Genomic DNA, 23,482 nt, shown 5'->3' on the forward strand with positions numbered 1-23,482 from the left:
GATTATATATATATATGTGTGTATATCTATATATAGATAGATAGATAGATATAGATATATATAAAACATACACAAAAACAAGTGTGTTTGCTTAATCTTTTGTCAGTAATAATTACATAGAAGCTGTGAAGTTTAGTCTACACCCATAACAGGTAATGTTAATGGCATTGGTTATCCTCCATGAAAGAATTGTGGTTAAGATTTTCTACTGTACTATGTTTTCTCACCTAGCAGATGCTACAAATATGCTCACTAACCCTACTCCAAATCACCACAGTTCTGATACAACACACTGTGCTTTCCAGAGCACAGGACAGGATCAAAATGTTCCAGCACACCTTTCTGGCAGCTGAGCTGTGGCAGTGGTGTCACCTGTGTCTCTGTGGGCCTAGAGCATCACATTTAAATTGGGTGTATCACCCCACATGGAGCCTTGTGCTGCTGCAGCCTGAATTCTCCAGGGCCTCAAATCACCTAATTGAAAGCTACCATCTCCCAAATTTGGCATCAAAATACATCCTGCATCCATTAATTCAGCTTAAATAGAGTCCCTAGGATGAAGTCTAAAAGCAATGGCAGTGAGGTTGTCTTCTTCAGCATTAACCTTCAAATCTAATCCATCAGCTTTATGTCTCCAGAGGAGGCTACCAAGGTGATTAGAGGGATGGAACACCTCTCCTGAAAGGAAAGGCTGAGAGAATTGGGATTGCTCACCCTGGAAAAGATAAAGTTTCAGGGTGACCTACTTGTAGCTTTCCAGTACCTGAAGGGAGCCTACAGGAAAGAGGGAGAGACTTTTTACAAGAACCTGGAGGACAAGGGAGAATGGATTCAAACTAAAAGAGCATTTGTTTAGATTAGATATTAGGGGAAAATTCTCTGCTGTGAGGGTGATGAGGCACTGGAAAATGTTGCCCAGAGAAGCTATGGATGCCCCATCCCTGGAAAGGTTCCAGGCCAGGTTGGACAGAGCTTGGAAAAACCTGGTCTAGTGGAAGGTGTTCCTGCCCATGGCAGGGGTTTGGAACTAGACAATCTTTAAGGTCCCTTCCAGCCCAAACTATTCAGTGATTCTATAATTCTCTGTTTCTGAGGCACTAATGGCAAATAAAATGGAAAACACCTATAAATTTGTATGCTGTATTTTGAAAGCTTCTGTCTTTTATATACAGCAAAAAAACCCCCAAACCAGACAGGCTATAGCAACTCTGTGGCAGATAAGTCAAAGCAATTTTAGGACATTAATTCTGAAAAGTTAAATATGTCATTTATTGAGAAGGATGAAGCATTAGACACAAATGAAAGTATATTTCCTTCCAATGTGGAAAAGATCTGCTTTGCTTGAGGGGAAAAAAATATGTTTTCCTATTTGCTTTGTAGAGGTTCATTTTCTATGATTTTCTTCTGCTGTCTTACATCATACCTAGGCAGACTTCTGGGACTACATCAACTAAGAGCAAATAAAGAAATTTGCGTCATTTAACAGTTCAGAACAAAGTCTTCATTCTGTGACAATCTCTAAAGGAAAGGAAATTGGCTGAAATAGGAAAAAAGGTTAAGGCAAAATGTCCAGTATCATAGACTCTATCACCAGTGTCCTACAAATGGGAGGGAAAAGCTTTGCTACAATAATCTCTGTGTGTTATGCTGAATCACCAAGGCAACAAAGTAGTTTTGAGGGTTTTTTACCCAATCGATAGCAAGGTAGTTTTAAAGGTAGGATATTATCACCTTCCTCAAATTGCTCTTTTTTTTTTTTTTTTTTTTAATTCCTGACAGCTGCAGTCTTTGAGCTAATTTCAGCACCCTTGGGACTACAGATAATACACAGGAACTTCAATCAGCTCTGCACATTTGGTAGCCTGACTCTCTGATTACCACTGAACCCATTTTACAGCAGTAATATCTCTCAGATATCTCAACAGATGTTAGAGGATTGGTGATACTATAGAATTCCTTGTCCCTTTTTCCTCACATGGCCTTAAGTTGCAATTTATCATTAACAGAGACCTTGCAAACATTTACACATGTACCTAGCCCAGTGTGTCTCTGCTTAAATGAGAATGATGGGCCTGAGTTTTTTAATTCCAGGAACAATGAATTTGCAAAAGTCAATTGTATTCACACTTCAATTTAAAGAACAGAACCAATAAATGAACTGTCTGTTTTGACTAACATGAGATGAGACATCCTTCTCTTGAAATTCTTTCAACCATCTTAGCTCACTATAACAATTAGGTAAGCTAAAGTATAAAAACCCCAGTCTCATTAGATCCTGGAAAATGTGGATCTATCATGGTCTCAGGGTGGCACAAGAATGTTTGATTTCCTCCTGACAGTTGCATTCAATGCAAACTGACCCTCATTTTAAATGGCACAAGAATGTTTGACTTCCTCCTGACAGTTGTATTCAATGCAAACTGACCCTCATTTTAAGAGCCAAACAAATTAATTTTATGACAAAACCTTTTAAGCCTCTTTTCCCTTTTATTTAGGTATGGGAGTTTTAAGGAATATATCTCTCTTCTCTCTATTGTACTTTCATTCAGTTCATGAAGGAGCAACCCAAACTCTACTCTGTGGAGCACACACTGCTGCTGAAGGCAGTACTGACACTTGATCCCTAATTAAGTATTTCCAGCCCTTTTCAGTGCCAATATGGCAATAAAAGAGAAAGTCAGGAACTGATAAACCTGCATGTCCTTGTAAGCATTAAAGTAGTGAACACTGCAGTGGAGATTTTCTCTCTGAAAACCTCATTGTTCAGCAACTTCTATTACCAACTGAACAAGCAGTAGAGTTCCATCCCTGACAGTGAGCTGAGATGCTGTTGACTGAAAGAAGGTTGCCCTGATACTTTCCAAGAGATAAACAATTTGGAATACAGTTGCCTACTTCAATTACTTCAGTGATGTTCAGGCACACTTGCAGCTATGACGTGATGTCAGATATGATTAAGCAAACTCAACATTTAATTCAAATGTAAACACTTTGAACTACACAAAACCTGAAGCAATGCAAACTACTTTCCCAACAATGTGGTAGATTTACTGGATTTCAGAAAACATATTGTTTTACAGGCCATTGTAAGAATAATAATTTGAATGTGCTTTCTAAAATTAAAATATCTGCCAGAAAAAGAGTTTTGACAGAGAAATTTATTACTTTTATGTACATGATGCCTTCCACCCAATGACACCTTTGTTACATTACAGAAACAGAATTTGCCACCAAGTTTCTTACACAGTTCTTGCCAAAAAGAGCACTGCTAGAAGAACTGATATAGAAACTGCTGGTGCCTCCTATATTATGCTCTGTACATCTATTTTTATGACAAATACCTATTGTAGGACCTGAGGGATTATTCCCCCTAACCATTAACCATAATACCACTGGAGAGACTTTTTAGCAACCTCATTTAACATCCCCTTGGGTTATGTACCAATATCTACTCATTGCCCTAAATACTACTAATTGTGTGGTAGCAACCATAGTGCAATAAAATGAGGCAAAATGCAGCATTTCATACTCATCCTATCACAGTCAGATGTTTGTTCTTGTGTCTTCTAAATCATTTCACAGATCACTACCATTCTACAACCAATAAACCTTACACAAAATGCCAGAGAAAAAACAGGCAAAGGTGCATTGCAGCACATATAAATCATTAATTTTTTTTCATAAGGTAATTAATGATTGATTGCAAATTGAGTTAATGAAAGCATCTGCTATAAGCAAATACCCCAGTGAATTAAATGCCAACTCTTAATTATTTTATTAACTCTCGTGGCTTTTTACATAGTATTTCTGAAGGGCAGAGTTCTCACAGGCTTATGAGAACATTTTCTTTGGTTTGATCCACTTGGATTTGTATTCCATGAGCTCTGGATTAAAGAAATCCACCAGAGACCTCTCTAACATCAACTAGTTCCTCTACATTTAGCACTGAATCTAGAAGAACCTACAAATCTTCCATGTCTTCAAACCTCAGCCTCTCCTGGTTCTCTTACTTTTGGGTCTATGTGCATGAAAAAGATTAATTACTCCATTTGGCTTGTTTTGAGTAGGGGTTTAAAAAAAAAAAATAAAGAAGGTGTGGAGGGGAATATCTTATACAGCTCTACTAAAACTACAGCAAAACAGCTTCCAAATGTATTCAGCAATCAAAGATTTAAGGAGCACATTGCTGGCATGTAAACTAACCATTCCTTAAGAGAAAAAAGCTCTCTAAACCAAAAAGGATCAGGACACATGTATGTGATACTCCTGAATCTGTCACAGAGAAACAGAGAGGGGAAAAAAACCCCAACTTCTAACTGCAGTTTGTCCCCTCAGTCTACCAGATACTGTGATCACCAGAGTTGTGTCAAATGGCCCTTAGACAGAATTGCTAAGAAGGAGATTTTAAAACGAGTGAGGCATGATGCACAAAATAAAAAGGACATAATAAAAAGAAGAACAAGTAGGCAGATGTTGGAATGTATCTATTTCACAGCATTACTATCACCCAGATCTCCATGGTGCCAAGAGGTATTAAGGATTCCAATTATGACTGCAGCAGGTCTGTATTATTGCTATAATTGCTTTTCATGCAGCTTCAAATGAATTTGGGAGGGGGGAGGAAGAGGATGCATAATTTAACATATTTTGAAATCATCTGTAATTGGAGAGATATTCCTGTGCTATTGTTTCACATCTGTCCTTTGACTCAATGAATGAGATTTCCTATGTGGAAGTTTGTCAAGCATTACTGCTGCACTTCCAGGCTAGTGAGAGCAAGCCAGCTCTCCTCTGCTGGAAGAGTCTGGATCAAAATACTCACTTTTGACTCCTCAATATGCAAACAGATTATGCTTCCATTATTGCATTTTGAAAGCTGAGGATTGCTATGATAGGACTACCTTTTCATCCTTAATAATAATATTGATACTCTGTGCAGCCTTTCAGTCTAAGGATTTCAAGGCACAAAGCATGAACTAATGAAGTGTTGTGATATTTCTGTGCTACTCTGCCCATTTTTTTATGTATGACTTGCAGAATGCAGATAGAATAAGCCAGTGCTGTGAGTTAGAGCCAAAAAAAAGAGCATAGCAGAGCAGTGAGACCTCCCTCCCACACTCCTGCTATTGATTTGGTAATTAAGGGTCTGCTCTGGCCTAGAGAGGTCATGGGATTCATTGGAGTAGAATTAGGTTTAGGGACTATACATTTAAAGTCTGATTACAGTCAGAAAAATTATGCATTTTCTTCTCCAACAGACCTATTCTCAGTAAGGGAAAACTGTGATCATAAGATGACAATTTCAAATATGCTTCTGAATATAATCTTGTCCTATGGTAAGGAGACTTAAAGTAAGTAGTTACTAAATGCTTACCCCATCCAATTCCATAATAATATAAGTGCTTGCTTTCTTCTGACCCAAATACTTTGATCACCATGCTGTAAAGATGAAATCCTTCCACCAGCATCCATGCAAAAGCACTTAGGAAGAAAAAATGAAGGAGAATGGCCAAGATCTTGCAAGGCACCTAAATTAAGAATAAAAAATGAATATATTATTTCTTTGCAATGAAGTCACATTGGTTTTCCAATTTTTTTTAAAAATTATATATATATATTTACATGCTAAATCACTGAAGTAAAACAGTCTTAAAAACAAAGCACTAGACAATTTCATTTTCTGCAGCATTTTCAGATAGTTTCAGAGTAACAAATCCTCTTACCTTTAAAAAAATAGAAAAAACTCAAACATTACCAAACTTGATGTGGAAATCCAAATGTGTTATTTATTTACAACAGTAGGAGCAAAAACTCTTACTAAAGTCTACAAAATCTTTAAGAATTCAAAATTTAAGCATCTACATCCTGTTGCTGAGCCTGTAGTAAATATAGGAGCCAAAGAAGTGAGGTACAAACATTGTCCTGTACTATGCTACCTGTTCTGTGATGGTAAAAAGCCACCATAGTTCATGCCTCATTTTATATAAAGAACTGGCAGAAAATCAGTGGATTAGTTAAACTTGAGCAAAACATAGAAATTTTAAAATAAAGTCCCATGTTGAACCTGCTCTTTATTTATACTTTGCCCTGTGGCTTTCCCACTTTGCTATTCTTTATATCAAAAATAGTACACACACAAAATAAATTTGATTGTATTTCAGTGTCTGTCTGTCCTGGGTAGAAAGTCTGTAACAATCTTACATGCTCCTACACCAGCAACACTAATACAGGTATTGAAAATAATTATAGTCACATGCTCCTACACCGGCAACAATAATACAGGTATTGAAAATAATTATAGTCAGCTATTATTGGCTCTGGAGTCTTAATTGCTCTTTGGTGGGTGTCTAGTTTGCTGTTTGGGGACCCAATTCCCACAGTCTGATGTACCAGTTGTATATGAAATCAAATTTGACAAGAACACATTGAGTAATGAAGGCAAAGAACTGAAAGTCTTTACAGGCAATTCCAGTGCTCCTTGCTAGTCTTTTATTCACTAAGTGCTCTCAAGGCTTTGAGGACCTAATACCAAAGTTTAAGCTACAGAAAAATACCATTTAGAAAGTGAGTTCACCTGGTGCAAACTGGACTATCTGTTCCAATTTAAGCTGTAACATGCTCTGAAGTGAAACAAATGCTGCCCCAGCAGAGAGGAATGCCACGACTAAGGCAACACTACAAGAAGTAAAAACATCCTCAAGTCCTGCTCACACTCACCTCAGTCCTGTAACTGTGGGTTACAGGAAATATACTCTAGGACTGAGCCCTGATCTTCCCTTAAGTTGCTCCTCTAAGAGACCTTTACATTTTTCTCTAACCCTCCTGCCAGCCAAACTTATGGAAACAGGCAAAGCAAGTCCTTTCTCCTTCCTCACACCTCAGGTACCACTCACACCATTTTCCACTCCCCACTAATTGCTTTTCAAGGATGTCTCACCACAAGTGGCTTCACTCATCAGCCAGTAATTGAACAGATGTGACTGCAGTGATTTTACCACAAGATAACCTTGTTTGGTTTGCTCTCAGTGAAGGCACATTTTCCACATGTGCTTGGAATGAGTCCCAGTTCCATCTCAGGTTTGCATCTTGTTAGAATACTGATGATGGTTGTTCTGCTCTGTAGCTGTAACATCCCTTCTGTGGCACCTACAGAATTTCAGAGGGACTGTTTGCAGTCTAGAAAAATGGGAACACTTTTCCCTTCCTCAGCTGGACATGTCACAGTAAGGAATCCAGGCAGGTGGAATTTGTAGGCTGAGGAAGAACTTCCAGTAGGAACCAGTTCACTGCCATAGATGTCAATCATTAGTTCCCTTTGTTGCACTAGCTTAGCTTCCCTGTGCTGGAATTTTATTCTTCCTGTTGATAGTTTGGGATTTTGCACCCTAATGAAAATTAAAATGTTGGGACTTGATTGTATAATGAAAATTGATGCTTTCCCATGCATTCTTACTTGTACACAGCTGGTTTTGTGCTGGTGCAAAGACATTCTAATGCAAATCCAATGTGACTACATGTATTCCAAAGCAATCAATTTGGGTTTAATTCATGTAAGTGAGGGCTGTACATGCTTTAGTACCTTGCAAAATTCAGTGACATGTTATTAAACCAGATTAGCTTATTGACAAAAACTGTAAAAGCCTTTCCAGTTAGTTTTATCATAATACTCTAAAATCCATTTTAATGCATTTTGATTTCTACCAGAAGATTAGTCCACAAATATAAAAAAGCAACATAAAGCTGACTTACAAGCTACTTCTGTCAAATGGATACTTTCCAATTTTCAAGTAACCAAACAATATGAATCCCAAAACAGCATAAAAATAAAACAGGGTGAAGTAGCAGGAGGTTGGGCTGTATGTAATTTTGTATAATACCTAATTGCAGACTTGCATAAAATTCATAGTAAAGTTGCTACTCAATCGAGTTTTGTCTCTTAATTATTGCTTAGATGTTACTCCTACATGACAAAATTGCCTTCTTGAAAAAGCACTGAAAAACTGAGCCTTTACACACTAAATCCAAGCACATCTCACTTGCTGTAGGACATAATGCACCCTACTTTTAGCAGAACACTTGCAAAAAGACAGATCCCATTACTGCTACTCATACACTTGTCTACTTGTGAGTCTGTGGAAACAGAAAAACCAGCCCAGCCAGCAGCAAGGCCTATCATATTATGCTTGTTGAGAAAGTAAAGCAGACTCTCAGAAAAGCCTCTTGGAAAATATTTGTCATATTTTACTGAGGACAGTCTTAAAACATAGCTAGCTACATTTGTATGCACTCTCTAAATTCAATTTACAATAGTGTTTTCAAGTGGCAATGCTACTGCATCATTACAGAACCCTCTGAAAACTCCTTCCCTGCAATCCACACTCTGCCTTGAGACACAGGCTGGAATTTCTGCCTACACATACCATAAACAACAGCAGCTCATTTCATCTCTCCATTTGGAAGTATTTTCAGCAATGCCATGCAGGAGTATGGGGTGAGAAACAGCTCAATGCAGTGATCCAGACACATTAGATTTTCTGGTTGTGCTGGAAAACCACAGTGCTGCCTAACACTTCATGCTTCAACTTTCATTTTCCTGGGTCTAAAGAATACTTCAGTTTTTCCCACAAACACACTCAGGCCTTTGGAAGGCTTAAGGAGCCTAGAGAAATGTTGATGCTTAATTATTTTTAAAGGCACACTGTGGTTTGGGAATCTGTTGGAACAATGGTGCTCTCTAGCCTATAGCAGAGAGTAAGAAATTGGGACTGCAAACCTCTATGAAGAAACAAATCCATCTATTGCTGAAAGTCTAAGGGAAGTCATTAGACTTTCATTAGACATGAGGAGAGCAAAGATACATTAGGGACTTGGCAGTGCAGGAAGGAAATGCTGTGTGCAAAGATATTTGCTTTTTCTAGAAGAAAGATTTCCTGGTTTTGGGAATGATCACTTTCCTGGAATGTGCCATGATCATTTAAAGACTACTGATGTTAGGTATCAGTGACCAGCTTTTTATAAGTAACTAAATAAATAGGGTGTATGACAAAGACCAAAGGTTGTGAAAAGAGAGTTTTGTGGTTCAAAACCACTCTTACCCTGCAAAAGAAAAATTGCTGTAAGTGCAAATTATTAAATTACACACCTGAAATTACCAGGGGAATGCTGTATGCCATATCTGGAATTAAAAACTAAATATCCCTAGAGATGGGGATGGGAAAAGGATGGAGAAGCTACAGGCAGTCATGCAAGAAAGCAGTGCCAGCTCAGAGCTTGTTTCTCCCAGACCATTCCCTGTTGCACAGAATTTCCTTAGGGTCCCACAAATGGTACCACTGTCCTCTCAAACAAGGGCACTTACTTAGCTCTAGGTACACCCATCTTTGGCAGGAGCACAAGATTACAAATTCACACCTTCTAGTGTAAACACTGCCTCCTTTTTATTTTTTTTTTTTTTTTTTTTTAAAGACCATTTAGCAGTTCAATTAAAGCTGCAATTAAAGGTATTAAAACTGACGTGAAAGCTAGCAGAACAGAGCATGGAGAAGGTAAGGGCATGAGACTAATAAAAGGATGAATCACAACCACTCTGATCCCAAGAGGCTAAACCAATAAAAACAAAAGCTCAGCAGACAGTATTTACATCACATTTTTCAACTTTAAGATCCTCACGGTGTTATGCCATGCAATTACTGCTGTTCCAGAGGAGCTAGGGCTGCAATATCTGTGGATTCTGTGAAGCATTTCACTTCACAAAGCCTGTGGGGTAAAACAGGGCTTGTTTTCTGTGTGCTGCTGCTCCAGTTTAACTGAAGTAAGTTTAGAATAAGCTTAAGAGATGTGAAAATATGCACCTATTAAACTGCAACTTCAGCCTATGTGAGCAGTTCACAAGCTTGGCTAAACGAGCAAGACCTCTGTGTGTGGCCAAGGAAGATTATAAATGTAGGTGGACACTGGGACAGGTCTCTGGAGAACATAGGCTCTACCTACATCCAATTTAAAACTGGAAACACAACCAGTATTTCATACTATTTTAAAAGGCTGGAGCTGATGTTGGCCTTGATCAGGTATAAAGAGGTTTTTACAAGCTACCTGAAGTGACTCAGCTGGCGAGGCTGGAGCCTTGATCAGGTATAAAGAAGTTTTCACAAGCTACCTGAAGTGACTCAGCTGGCTTGTCTGAAAACCTGGAATGGGTGGAAAACGAAAAACTGTGAGAATAAAATACACTGATACACTGAGTGAACCTTTTATTGCCCTCGAGCCTATGTCCTTTCAGCAGGGTTTGAGCTCTATACTTAGGAGAGGATTATTTTCATGCCTGGTTTCCACTGTCTTCAGTTTCATCTTTTGCTGCTCTCCACTGTCTCCATTTTTCTTCTAAACCATCCCCTACCATTTTCTCCCTTGCACATTATCTTACTCATTCAGGACCCACCTGAATGTTAAACAGCAAAAGAGTAGGAACTTTGTTTTACAAAGTGCTTTTAGATCCTCAGGTAATAACACCCTATGCAAACCCAGACATTATAGTTATTTATAAACTTAACAGAAGTTCAAGGGATCTCATTTGAGCTGAATATAAATTTAAGTAGCTGTTGTATTGGTAAAATGAAGACTGTGCAGACCTCATGTTTACTTGTACTGAGAATAAATAGAAAAAAAAGATTAACAGAAACCACTCAGTGCTCCTGAAAAGTGCTATGGAGCAGCAGCTGCTCACCAAAGCAGCCAAGTTTTGACCATTACAAAAACAGAAAACTCTGCAAGTTTACTTTAAAATCAGATTTTGTTTCTGCTTTTCAGGTGGGACTTGAACCCTGCAAGTTTACTTTAAAATCAGGTTTTGTTTCTGCTTTTCAGGTGGGACTTGCCATCAACAGACCTTATGTTACTTTAAATTGCATTTTTTTAAACACAGCTTTGGAAAGATATTGGTTTTACTGGTATGTAACACTGCTAACTTGGCCTATTTGTCTTAATCTAACCCAGCTGTTTTAGGTGCCAGTTTTAATGGTTTAGATCCTGGTACTCTGCATAAGGAATTCCCACCTGTAGTTGCAGATCCATAAAATCAATCTGTAATTTCAAGTTCTGATCTATGTGATCAGGCAGAAAAAAAGCCTATACAAGCATAGAGCAAAAATACCATGTAAGCAATATGAAAGTGTTTGTTGCTGCTTAAGCAGCTGCTTTAGATGGCCAGAAAAGTATATATGAGGCTGAGGATTTTGGATTAAACTCTTGCACAACAAAACTTGGAGGTAAAGCTTTGGGACACCTCTGGCTGATTAAGCACTAGTTGCTCTACCTTTGTCATTGGTTATTACATGACTTATACTTTTAAAAAATCATCTAAATCTACAGAGTAGAGATCATGGTCAATAAATTTGCTATTCAGAAAAACAATGTCTTCTACCACACAAACAAAACTTTATGAGGAAAAGACAAAGACATGTTGTTCTGCTCTCCAAAAAAAGCAAGAGAAATTGCCAAAGCTCATTACCTTCTATCACAAATAAGATAACTTCTTAATGTAGGAGAAAAAACAAAGGCAAAATTGTACCATAGCAGAGAGCAGATAATCAAAAGAAACACCAAAACAAAACCAAATCACCCAAAACACTAGGAGGGATAAAAGTACCTTAGTTAAACACACAATTCATACAATTTTCTCCAGTAGGGAGTTCCTACAGCTTTCAGCAGGGAGTGGATGAGAGAAAGCACAAGCCATGTCAGGCAGACATCAGCCTTGACATTTGGCAACACACTGAAACCTACTACATTACTATTTTTTCCATTTGATGATTTTTCCATTTGATGGGCACATATTGCATTTGGTTTTGCAAACATCCAGACATGACCAGATACCACGATAACACCATTTGGATGCACAAAAGGCTTTATCTAGTGTTGTAGAACAGAACTTTTTGGCTAAGGCATGTTCAAAATAGGAGCTCTCACATGGAAGACACTTTCTTGCATGTACCATTCATTCCATGAAGTTGTCTCACAAAAAACACAATCACTCTTCTTAGGACTTACTGTTCCAGGGCTGAACTGAAAGCTGGTGAGAAGCAGGATCTGAGCCACCAAGACAGCAAAGGACAGGTTGGCATGGATGTGATAGCGCTGGTTGCGGATGGTGCTGACAGACCTGGCAGAAGATAGAAACACATGTGAATAAAAGAGCATTCCAAGAAGCATGAATATATTTATGATTTATCAGCAAGCATTTAGATTGGCTTTTGGTTCTTTGCTTTGGTGGGGTTATCAGAATGTCTTTTGAGCTCTCCTTCCACCACCATGGAGTGGTGCCTGACTGGTTTCTTTGATATTCTGCTGCTGTCCTGAAGGCAGCAGAAAGACTAATTTGCACATGAACGAGCTCTGTTGATGACTAGTGATAGAATGTTAACAAAAGGTTTGATTCTGGTCAAGGAGGTTATACTTGCTCCTCACAGAAAGCACACACTGTGCCACAGAGTTCCTGGTTTTATTTTGTTGGTATTTGCCTGTATGAGAAATAAAGGAATGTGAAAAGACACTGGTTGCAATTTTGACTTATACTGTTATCAGCTTTTGAGCACAGGAACTACAGCTCCATATACCTGTGGGCAACACCTGTCTCAACAGAGACCTGACCGTGATTACAACATCTTGTAAATAAATCTCTCTTGGCTTTGCAAAAACCAGATGGAAATCTGGCAAGAACATGTTTTCCTGGAAGTCTTCTGATCTTGTGTTTCTGTTCTCATCCAGAAATAGGAAACAGAAAACAAAGATTGACCTGAACATCTCAGGCCTTTAGTTTAATTTTGCTCTTCTCTTTAAAATACAAACAGTCCTGGTGATAACAGGTTTCCTATTTCAATCCATACTGCCTGCCAGCCCCTACCATTAGCTTTAATTATCTCAGAGACCCAGACTGTTTGGTGATGGGAATGGCAGTTCTTCCCCTACACCACTGCATGCACTCCCATCCCTTTGCTGGGTCACACTGGATGGTGGTGGCTTTTGCAAGTGCTGGTGGCACACCATGCATGGCCCTGCAGCAGGGTGGCAAGGACTGGGAGGTGCAGACTATGGTTGTGTCAGCCCTGCTCTTCTGGCACTGCTGTAGCCAGTGCTCCATTATAAAGGAACGAAGAGAGAGATGACAAGGAGTATCAATGTCCTAAAAGTAATTCAAAGAGACAGGATGTGCTGCCTGGTGCCAATGGCTTTCTACTAGGGAGCTTCATGCAGTCACAAACTGCACCAGGGTTACCCAGGAGCCAAGCAGGACTCACTGCCCTCCTGGGAAGCCACCAGCATTGCCAGTACAGGGAGTAGCAAAGAACTTGCCAGATTCTTCTCTGCTTATGTCATGGTCATCTAACACTACATTGCAAAATTTCACTCCAGCAATTTAATGAGACCCTGCTCTCCAGTGAAAACCTAATCAAATTATTTTAATTGGCTGTTAGAAGGATCCTGTGTGTAGGTGGGATGCTTAACCCTGTGACAGTCAGCTGGCTCCAAGCTCTCTTCCAAGTCTTCTATTTGCCTCCAGTTTCTTGAGGAGCTTTCAGCTCTGCTGCAGCAGCTCCATCTCCTTTTGCTCCTATTCCCTTTCTAAACATCATAACATCCAATCTTGCACTCAGACAAAAATGGAGCAGATTATTCCCCTTAGCCTAAACATGCCAACAGTGCAATGCCAGATAGGCAGACCCTGGACTTATTTAGACTGGATTTTGCCACACAATATGCACTCAATCCAAGTATGACCAACACAGGTCTTGAGACTTGGAAATAATATGGGGTTTGGAACAAACAAACGTTGCAATCAGTTTACTGGGTTCCAGCAAGTCCTTTTTCCTAGAACTGGCCTCTTAGCAGGATGTCCAAATACATGCTTAGGCACAGAAATCGAAAATTGTACTATTGAGTAGGAAGAATATGGTTTAGTGTGTGAAAGGAGGCAAAGAATCCCATTCCTTGCTGCAGTCCCAATCTGCTGTGCAACCTTAGACAAGTTGTCTTAACCCCTTGTCTGGTTTTCTACTGTTTATGTAGACACAAACCTCTATGAAAGCCTAATTTTTTCAGAAATGTTTCTATCAAGCCCAGCTGGGCCCAAACTCAGTTGTCACTACTGGAACACAAACAAGCATAAAGGCCTTGATGTCCTGTGGCAGAAACCTTCCCAGTGCAGAGAGCCCTTGAAGGGGCTGATGTGTTATGGGCAGGAGGCTGCAGAGATCCAGGGGTTTTAAACATCAGCCAGGGAGTGAATTTCACACTGTCTGCAGTGTCCTTCATCCTACTAAAGTAGCACATTATAAAACCAGCCTAACAGAGAACAGCAAGATGCTTGAAAATAAATGTGGGTTGTATGATGTAATTGTGTACAAACTGACAAAAGTTAGGCACCTAACACTGACCGAGGCTTCCTTTCTGGGCATTCCTTTATAAACACACTGCCTTAAAGACAAGACAGTTGAAAAGCAGAAAGTAGTGATTTTACACTCCAAGCAAGCCAAAGATGTGTGTACTGGGGGCAGAGGGGCTGATCCTGCAGTCCTTGCTCATATTGTGCTTGCTCTGAGCTCCAGACCAAGCCTTCCTACAGCCTCTTTGCAAGATTCTTCAACTATAGCAAAGCATGGAGAGCTTAAAAAAAAAAAATCTAAAAATCCCTCACAGGATGGAAATAGCTTGCTATATAAAGACCACCCCATTTCAGGAAATGAAAGTCATTTAGAAATAACCAACCAACTGTTACAAATACATGTACAGAATCTAATTAAGGAAGGTTGTAGAATTAATAGCCTTTGTTTTCTCCTGAGCACCTGAAGGGATCCTACCCAGTGACCTGAAATGCACTGCTTTGCCTTTCTGCATGATAGCTGCTCAGCAGGTATTAAGTTAAAATTACTCACGACAATATAGCAAACGTGACCAGTGTGATCGTCAGGCAGAAGATGGACAGAGCACAGCCAATGTAAGTGATGGAGGAGAGGGCCACCTGGTGTTCTCTTGTTAGCTGTACACAAAGGGGAAAAAAAGAGAGAAAAACTATTAATCGATTTATTACCCTGCAGCCCCCCTGCACATCACAGTTCCTCCTCCAGTCGCCCCTGTATAATCTGATGTTCACAATCCTTCCCTGCTGTTTCTAGCAGGGAAAATGAGGAGCCAACTCCAAAGAGAGTTGCACAGCCAGAACAGCCACATGCCCATGGCGTTTCGTTCCCTCTTTTATTTCCTAAGCCAAGTATTTCCTCAGAACAAGCAAGTTCCTCTGCTGCTGCAGTATCATCCAACCTGAGATCAGAGCAGTTTATTGGGCTGCACAAACAGTGTCAGCGATGGGATCTGTCACAGCTCACAGGGCCCTTTGCTAATGCTCTCACGCTGCAATAATTTACATCACTCTTCAAATACCAGAAGTGTTTCACAGCAGTGAGAACTGACAAACCCAGATAGCCCATAAATCATGGGCCATTTATAGCCCACTTGTTTTGTTGAATGCATCATGTTCTCAGTGCCTGTGGAAGGAGCTGGGCTGACACCTACAGAATGGAAAACCCACAGAAAAGACCCAGCCTAAGCACTTGGAGTGTAAACCTCTCATCTCAGGCTCTGGTTTTACCTACAGGCACCTTTTGTAGAATCAATTCAAATTTCATGAGCATTTAAACTGTAACTCCACAGTTCTCACCACCAGGATCTATGTTAAACCTGGACAGAGTCAATGCAGGAGGGACAGTGTGGTTTGGCCATTCATACTAAATTAATCAGAAACTGTGCTTTAATTTTCCATCCAAGTTCTCATAAAAGAATGAGCAAAAAAAAAAAAAAAAGCCACACCCAACAAAGGGAGCCAGGCAGTATTAATATCTAATAAGCAGAACAGAGCAAAGCAGGAAAAAGTTTTCTCATCTCAGAAGAATTTTCAAACATTTTTCCTGACTTGAATTTGGATAGAGTTGACACTTTCATAAACTGAACATAAACTGGAAAAAAAAATAAAATGTGGTCAATCAAAAAGTTTTAATTTTGATGTGTGAAATACTATGTGTTCATTTCAATCTCTATTCACTACAAATTAAATTCCTAGCTGAAAACTCCTTCAAAATATTTACTTATTATAACAAATACTGAAAGGAACAATATATTTTCCAACTTTGTTACAGTAACTTTATCTAATAAAAACTAATCCTTTCTCACATGTTTGGGATTTTCTATTCTTTTCCACACACACAATAAAACGTCCCTCCCAAACAAAGTATTTCATTAGAGATTATCAAATCCAAGGAGTTCTACCAATAAACTTCCTATTAAAATTCCTTTTAAAGGAGAGACACGACATGTGCTGTGGTTATGAGTAAACATAAATACAGAGAAAAAGATGTGTCCTATATGTACATTTTTCCTACAATTATCTGCCAACAGTACCAGCTCATGTACAGTAAGTTTTACAGCAGAATAACTTGTGGCTTGCTCAGCAGTCTGAGAACTATTAAGGGATGCAGCAGCAGCACTGAAAGACAACTGTTGCTATGGTGTTACTGTTCCTAGGAAATATGATGCAGCTCTTGAGTATTTTTTCTCTTTCAGTCAAAGACACATTTCTTTTCCCTGACTCGGACAGCATCAATTACAGAAACAAAAGAGTTCTGTGTGCTGGACCAGCTTAAAAGCTCCACATAATTTCTACAAAAGAGCTCCTATCGTCCCTCATCCCCCAGAGAAGCAATGTATAGCCATTCTTCACAGAATATTCCTGAACTAGTAATAACCTGTGTGGTAAACTGGGCATTTTGGAAGTTATTTCCTCATCAGGGATATTCATGTCCAAAATGTATGGACCTTATTTCCTGATTTCTCCAAGACACATCTTTTTCTCTGGCTACAGGTGGCTTGCAGTTCTACAGAAGGAGGAGGGGAGCAGAGGAAGCTTTTCCAGATTCAAGTCACTCTGTAATCAGTATTTTTCAGCAGTTCAAAGCTTTCTTTCATTCCTTTCACTCCCAAACACCTGCAGCCAGAAAATGCTCCCTAGAGAGGTCAGAGCTGCTCAGTTCTCATTTAGATTTACAGTGGTCTATCACGGTGTTTGCATTGGCAGAGCAACTGCAGAGAGAAGGGGATGTCTTACTCTCACACATGAGTGCAGAAGATTCAGAGAAACAAACTAATGAAAATGGGCAAAAATCATGGAATCATAGAAAGGTCTGTGTTGGAAGGGACCTTAAAGATATCTAGTTTTACTGCCCTGCCATGGGCAGAGACACCTTCCACCAGCCCAAGTTGCTCAGAGCCCTATCCAACCTGGTCTCAAACATTTTCAGGGATGGGACAACCACAGCTTCTCTGGGCAACCTGTGCCAGTGCCTCAGCACCCTCACAGGGAACAATTTATTCCTCTTCTCTACTCTAAACCTACTCTCAGTTTGAAGCCATTCCCCCTTGTCCTGTCAGTTCAGGCCCTTCTAAATAGTCTCTCTCAATCTTTCTTGTAGTGTCCCTTCAGGTACTGGAAGACCACAATTAGCTCTCCCTGAGGCTTTATCTTTTCGAGGCTGAGCAATCCCAATTCTCTCAGCCTTTCCTCATAGGAGAGGTGTTCCAGCCCTCTGAAAATCAATGTATTTGGGGTTTTTCCATAGTAATCCTAGAGAAGTTGATGATCACACAAAGATACTTTTCTCACTAATTTCTATCATAACTAACATGCCTCTAAGAAAGTCTTTCTCTGGGTTTTAGCCCAATCTTCCTCCAGAAACTCCTGCAGGGCAAGGCAGGATGTGAATCAAGTTCTCCCAAGTGGTGTCTGTATTACTTAGAAATGAAAAAGGGGGGAAAATTCTCTTAACAACAAAATGTAGAAGATTAACAGAAACCTAAAATAACCTGCACAGGTCCCTGCATTTATGAACTGGAAATTGCTCTCGCTCAGGTAAACACAACCAAAATCTGATGATGCTTAAATCAATACCTGCATAAGTCTGGTCCAGGAGAGATGTGTATTTAAGATATCAGATCTCTACTAACTTCTCACAACCCATCTGTGACTGCACAGCAGGAGGTGGAGTATTCCTGTTGTGATAATGAGCAGCAGTTTGCTAGAAGGACCTGGACTGTCAAAGCATTCTGCATCATCAATTAAGAGACAATTCCCTATAAATTCCATTGCTCTGATATGGGCTGATTTCATCCTACCTCAGCTTGTCTTTTTGAAACTTTTCAGACTTCCTACATGATGTGGAGTATAAAACAGCAATTTGGGATGATCTTGCAGTCAGCACAAAAGTGCTAATCAGGCTGTAATGCTATTACTGAAGAAAATAGCATTAAAAAGTACCAAATCAAACACTGAGCAATCTGTGAAATAGTCCCATGAGACTGATTCTTACACTTGTCCCAATCTACACTAAATTACTCCTTTCTTCTGAAAGGTTTTGCTTCTTTGGGTTTATATGGTCATTCTCTGACTCTGCAGCGAGCTGAAAAGTCAGGAAACGAGCTCATACTATTGTGTCAGTAACCACGAACACTAAAAGACAGATGTTTCTTAGTTTCAGCTTTGACAAAGTCTCATCAAAAATTCCTACCTCATATAAAACTCCCACCCTTGTAGTTTAGGCTCTTTACCTTGCAAGTGTTGCTAACAGCATGGACAAAGAGCTGGTGGTTTCAGCAGATCCACCCATCTGGGGTATTCCAGTCTATTGTCTTGCTCTCCCTCGTAAAATAAGTTAGTGCATTGCTCAACACTTTTTATTTTGGAAACTCACAGGCAACTGGATGGCCTGAGAAGTGATCCTGGAAAGATACCAGTTCAGACTCCAAATATATATTTTTCCTTTATACTGTTCATAACACACACACACACACACACAAAAGAGTGATCTCTAGCACCTCTGTTTAAAAATAACTGCACAGGAAGATGAAAATTTATTATAATGGATGGTAAATTTCATGTCTGGAGTAGCTGGTAAAGGTCAGTTTAGGCTGTTCAAGAAAAATTGTTAATCTGTGTCTAGAACAGAAAACTTACTTATTTATGTAATGTTAATGAGTGACCATATATACAACACAGCACAACAACCCATCGAAAAGTTGGATGGGCTACAGGAACACAACACATCAACATTTTGGGAAAGTACTAACTTAACATGTTCTTCTTTACCTACTTCAAAACATCCCTCTATGCTTTAAGAGGCAACATGTCAAAGGACTGAGCTCAGACACTTAAACAAAGGTTTGTCATAGCTGATCCTGAAAGGGTTTGTCCCAAATTACTTCTGCATTTAGACACCAAAAGCAGTAATTTCCCTGTCTAAGCTACTTTTGAAGTCTCCTTGCTGCAAAGCAATTCATCCTCTTCCAGAAAAAGACAAGTTTTTGAACCAAAAAAATGGTTTACAACCTTAAAAAATGAGCCTTGAAATTTAAGGACTATATCCTACCTCACATTTGGATTTTAGTGTTACTTACTGGTGGAACCCAGAAAATGACATTTTTGAATGTGCTTATATCGTGCACACATTTTATGAAACCAAATTTATTTGTTCACTGGTGGAAATGCAAAACGTGACAATTGCATTTTACTTTAGGTCTAGACACAAGAGTAAGTTGTATTTTAGTGCCCCTTTTAGTCAACTTTCTGTCTCAAAGAAGCAAACCCACCATGAAGTTACTTGCACCTACAGATGGTTTTTCCCCTGTTTCTCAAACTGACAGATCTGCCATGAGCTGATCAGTCACTGGCCTGGGCTGAAATCCACTCTCAAACCCTTCTGCAAAGGTTAAACAACCTCTTATGAGCTATTTCTTGGAGGGAAGGAAGGGAGGGGAGGTAAGGGGTGAAAAATTAAGGCTCAGCCAACTCTATTGAAGCTGCACCTTTAAAATGCAATCTGAATCCAATTAGGAAAAGGATGAATAATTAACTTTGGCAGCCTGAGTGTTTCAGAGACATTAAAACGTTGGCCTTGGCTGATGAAGCTAATGGTTTTAATTGCCTCCAGAAAGGCTGCTGAAATTCAATTTCAGTCCAGTGAGGCCTTTATTTATATATTAAATAATAACAACAATACAAATCTCTGTTTTCCTTCAGCTTGCCAAGCACTTTGTTAGGTACATAACACTATGGTTTTTCAGACTCTGTGTTGAGTTCAGGAGGCTCAATCTGCTCCCTGAGACCACAAGAACTATTTTGGTGGGGCCATGCTTAATGGCACTGCACAATCTGCTCCCAGAAAAGCCTAACTTGATGCAGAAACTTCTTTTCTCAAGCTACAAGGTATCAAATACTGGAAGTTTAGAGGGAAAAAAAGGCCTCTGAGAATCATGCTTTGCAGCACAATCATCTTTATCAGCCATTTCCAGCAGAACTGCTTTTAAATTCCCATTCTCCATTAACTCCACAACTCCTAGAGATCTGCAATAAAGTGCTAGAGAGGGGGTTTGCAGGATTAAAGGCACGTTTTCCTCCAGCCAGCCCAGCCTGGTGCTGTTTATTTAAAACTTTGTGACATGAAAAATATCAAATTTTCCAAATATCTCTGCCAAGGTATTAATTAGTATTTTTTTTTAAAGCCCACATCATCTTTTAAAATCGTTCTGGGCAAGATGTCATCAAACAGTAGGTAATCTGCTCATGACAAATCTCACACAGCAAGTTCTTAGTTCAAAGGAAGCCTGAAGGGAGAGTGGCAGGGAGGAAGGAAGGACTCAAGTCATGAAGCAGTATCAGATTGTAATAAAGTTTGGGGACCAGAAAACCAGCTGTTTGCAAGTTCTTTGCCGTATCTGTTCGAGCAACACAACCAGTGTGTTTTTTCTGCCTTTGTTTCAGGTCCAAGACTTGCAGTGTATCTCAAGAAAAGTTCAGTGCTGTATTTAAAGCAGATTATCCCCTGTGAAACTGAAGGAGCTGCTTTTGCCCATACACCTAAGATTTGTACATCTGTTCTCTACCTTCTGTTCCAGCAAGAGCAGCCTCATCCTGTTCTCCAATTAACAGCCAAAACGAGGTCCATCAGAGAGAGCTACAAGGAGGATCACACCCAGCAGGCTCTTGCAGGCAGAGAAACCATGGCCTCTTGCCAGACTGAGTCTGAGATTGTTCAGAGCAGTTGAGGATAATTAAATACCCAGCTCTCAGTAAAACTGGATAAAAATTAGTTTGTCTACCTCTGTTTTCTCAGCCTTGGGCTTGGATTCAGAAATGCCCATTTGGATTCAGGGCTGCAGCTAGCTGAGATTTGCACTTCAGCCCAACAGCTCCAGGTACCCAGCCCAGAACCTCCCCTACAACACATTCTGGGGAGAAAGGGCATAAAAAGGCCAATACAGGAGGCAAACTGAACTGAAGAGTACAGAATGACTAAGTTTAAAGACATTTCACGAAGAACAGTGATGGATAAAGGTGCAGTATCCTAACATTCTTATACTGCATGGGGAAATCCTTTAGTCAGCAAGAAGACTTGACTGCCAAGTGGCTCAGTGGTTTCATTTCCACCATGGAAAGGAACTCAGTGTTATTTTTATAAGTATTCTGATTAAAATAGAGTGCTCTATCACGTTCCTCAAACAAAGGAGTTCTTTCGACCATTATAACGCTCTTAAATATTTGTGCTTTTCCAAAATAAAAAGTCATTTTTTTGTTCTCCTCTGCTGAGTGAAATTCAGGAACTGCCAAACAATTCTCTAAGGAATTTGAGGGGTTTAGTATCCTGCAGCACTAGTCCAACTTTTTCCATGTAATTCTATGGGATTAAGGACAACCAGAAACTCTCCTATTTCCTCCCATCAAAACCAACAGAGCTGTACTGGCATAGGAGTGGAACAGCAAAAGAATGAACAATGGCTCTGAGTTAAAAATCAAGACTAGTGCTCAATTTTCAGGAAAGATGAGCGTGGGTACAGTAAGGACAAAAGAAATATGATGCACAATCACACCATGAACACATCAGGGAGATGTGCTCTTCCACAGGGACAACATTCACTGCAATAAAATGGAGGTGGAAGTGGAGAGAGTGAGAAAAAGCAAAGAAACTTTACAGAGTGATGCTATAACAAACACACAGGCTGATTTATCTTTGTTCCTCTGATGGGTAAGGGCTGTCTGAACTGTCTGTCGAGATATCTTCAGCTAAACTAACTGTCATTGGTAATAAACAAGGACCAAAAAAATCACAATGCCTATCCAATTTTTAAATATGCAACGCAAAAGAAAAATTACTGGACTAAGACATTATTCTCTTTATGTTCCCAGCAATGAAAAGCATGCTGAGAAAAGTAATTATATTAAAAATACAAAACAGCAGAAATCAGAGAATGCCACATTATTTCCATTTTGTTATCCTATTAGAGTATGTAGCTGGCTGAAGATTTGAAGAAAAAAGGTTATCATTTCAGACTGCTGTTTTATTGCAGCCAGAGAGCAATGTTTGATTAATAACTGCAATATTAGATATAGGCAAACAATGCTCCAAACTTATAAATTACACACCTATGCTCCATATTTTTAAAGCATTTTGCAATATTAGGATGTTTTCAAAACAGCCTTTATAAACACAAATTGATGCACTTTGTTCTCAGTCAGCCATACATTATCAAACCTTGTTGTCAAACTCAGCTGCAACAGCTAAAAATAAAACAAAAACATAAATATTGCCCCAAAGAAGAAATTTGGGATGTCTTTCTTTTTGCATATAGAACCTCACAGCTAAATCCCTAAGCCTTTTCAAAACCCTAAAGATGCTATGGGTTGTCTCTATAGTTCCAGCTGTAAGATCAGGTGTTTTAAAATATTTTCCCATTTATAAACACTTCTCTGCTTTCAAGCCCATTGGTGAGTGGCTTGAACTGTATTGATTGAACTCTTCTGAATTATGGAACAGGAGCTACAAATGGGATGAAAACCAAAGTAATTTCTAGCTTTGGAAAAGCAGAAAATGTACTCAAAACCCCAAACAATTTCTACCACAGATTGTGTGACACTATTACTTTGCTGGAAATGCCCATCCACATGTGAACTTTATAGTAGTAATCTTTATACCCTCACAGAGAAAGAGGAAAAAAAACAAGAGAAAAGAACAATTTAAGAAAATGGCCTAGGAGTCACAAATATTACAGTTGTGTCCTGCATTGGTCCCTTGGGGGATCCAAACCTCAAGCTTTATTTCACTGTGGGAGACAACGATTCCCCTTTAAAAGGATTTTTGAACTCTGGGCCCCCAGGTGTCCCCCATCCTTTTGCTCAAATGACATTTATGTGGCAGATGGTACAAATAGCCTGGCATGCTTTGTAGTTGTTGGATCACTATAAAAATAAAACCTGCCAGATGGCTGGCATGTTTCTTGGCAGGAGCATAGGGCCCTACTGACTGATGAGGAGAAGTAAAGCTGCCCAAAATAAAATAGTAGCATCTGAATTTTCTTTGAAGTGCTTCTGAAATGTGGCTGACTCTGTGTTGGG

The 23,482-nt window shown here is 39.4% G+C and overlaps 1 protein-coding gene across 1 annotated transcript in view; it reads right to left on the reverse strand.

The window, feature by feature from the left end:
- Nucleotides 1–23,482, reverse strand: part of LOC103806907 (probable G-protein coupled receptor 133) — a gene marked incomplete at its 5' end in the record, with an annotated part of 68,544 nt that overhangs the window by 36,952 nt on the left and 8,110 nt on the right. Inside the window, 3 exons of the mRNA XM_009079618.1 lie at nucleotides 5,375–5,528; nucleotides 12,046–12,157; nucleotides 14,928–15,031. Coding sequence (XP_009077866.1) covers nucleotides 5,375–5,528; nucleotides 12,046–12,157; nucleotides 14,928–15,031 — 370 coding nt within the window. The remainder of the gene's footprint in view (nucleotides 1–5,374; nucleotides 5,529–12,045; nucleotides 12,158–14,927; nucleotides 15,032–23,482) is intronic.

Source organism: Acanthisitta chloris, unplaced genomic scaffold (assembly GCF_000695815.1).
Source record: "Acanthisitta chloris isolate BGI_N310 unplaced genomic scaffold, ASM69581v1 scaffold1018, whole genome shotgun sequence".
Lineage (NCBI taxonomy): Eukaryota > Metazoa > Chordata > Aves > Passeriformes > Acanthisittidae > Acanthisitta > Acanthisitta chloris.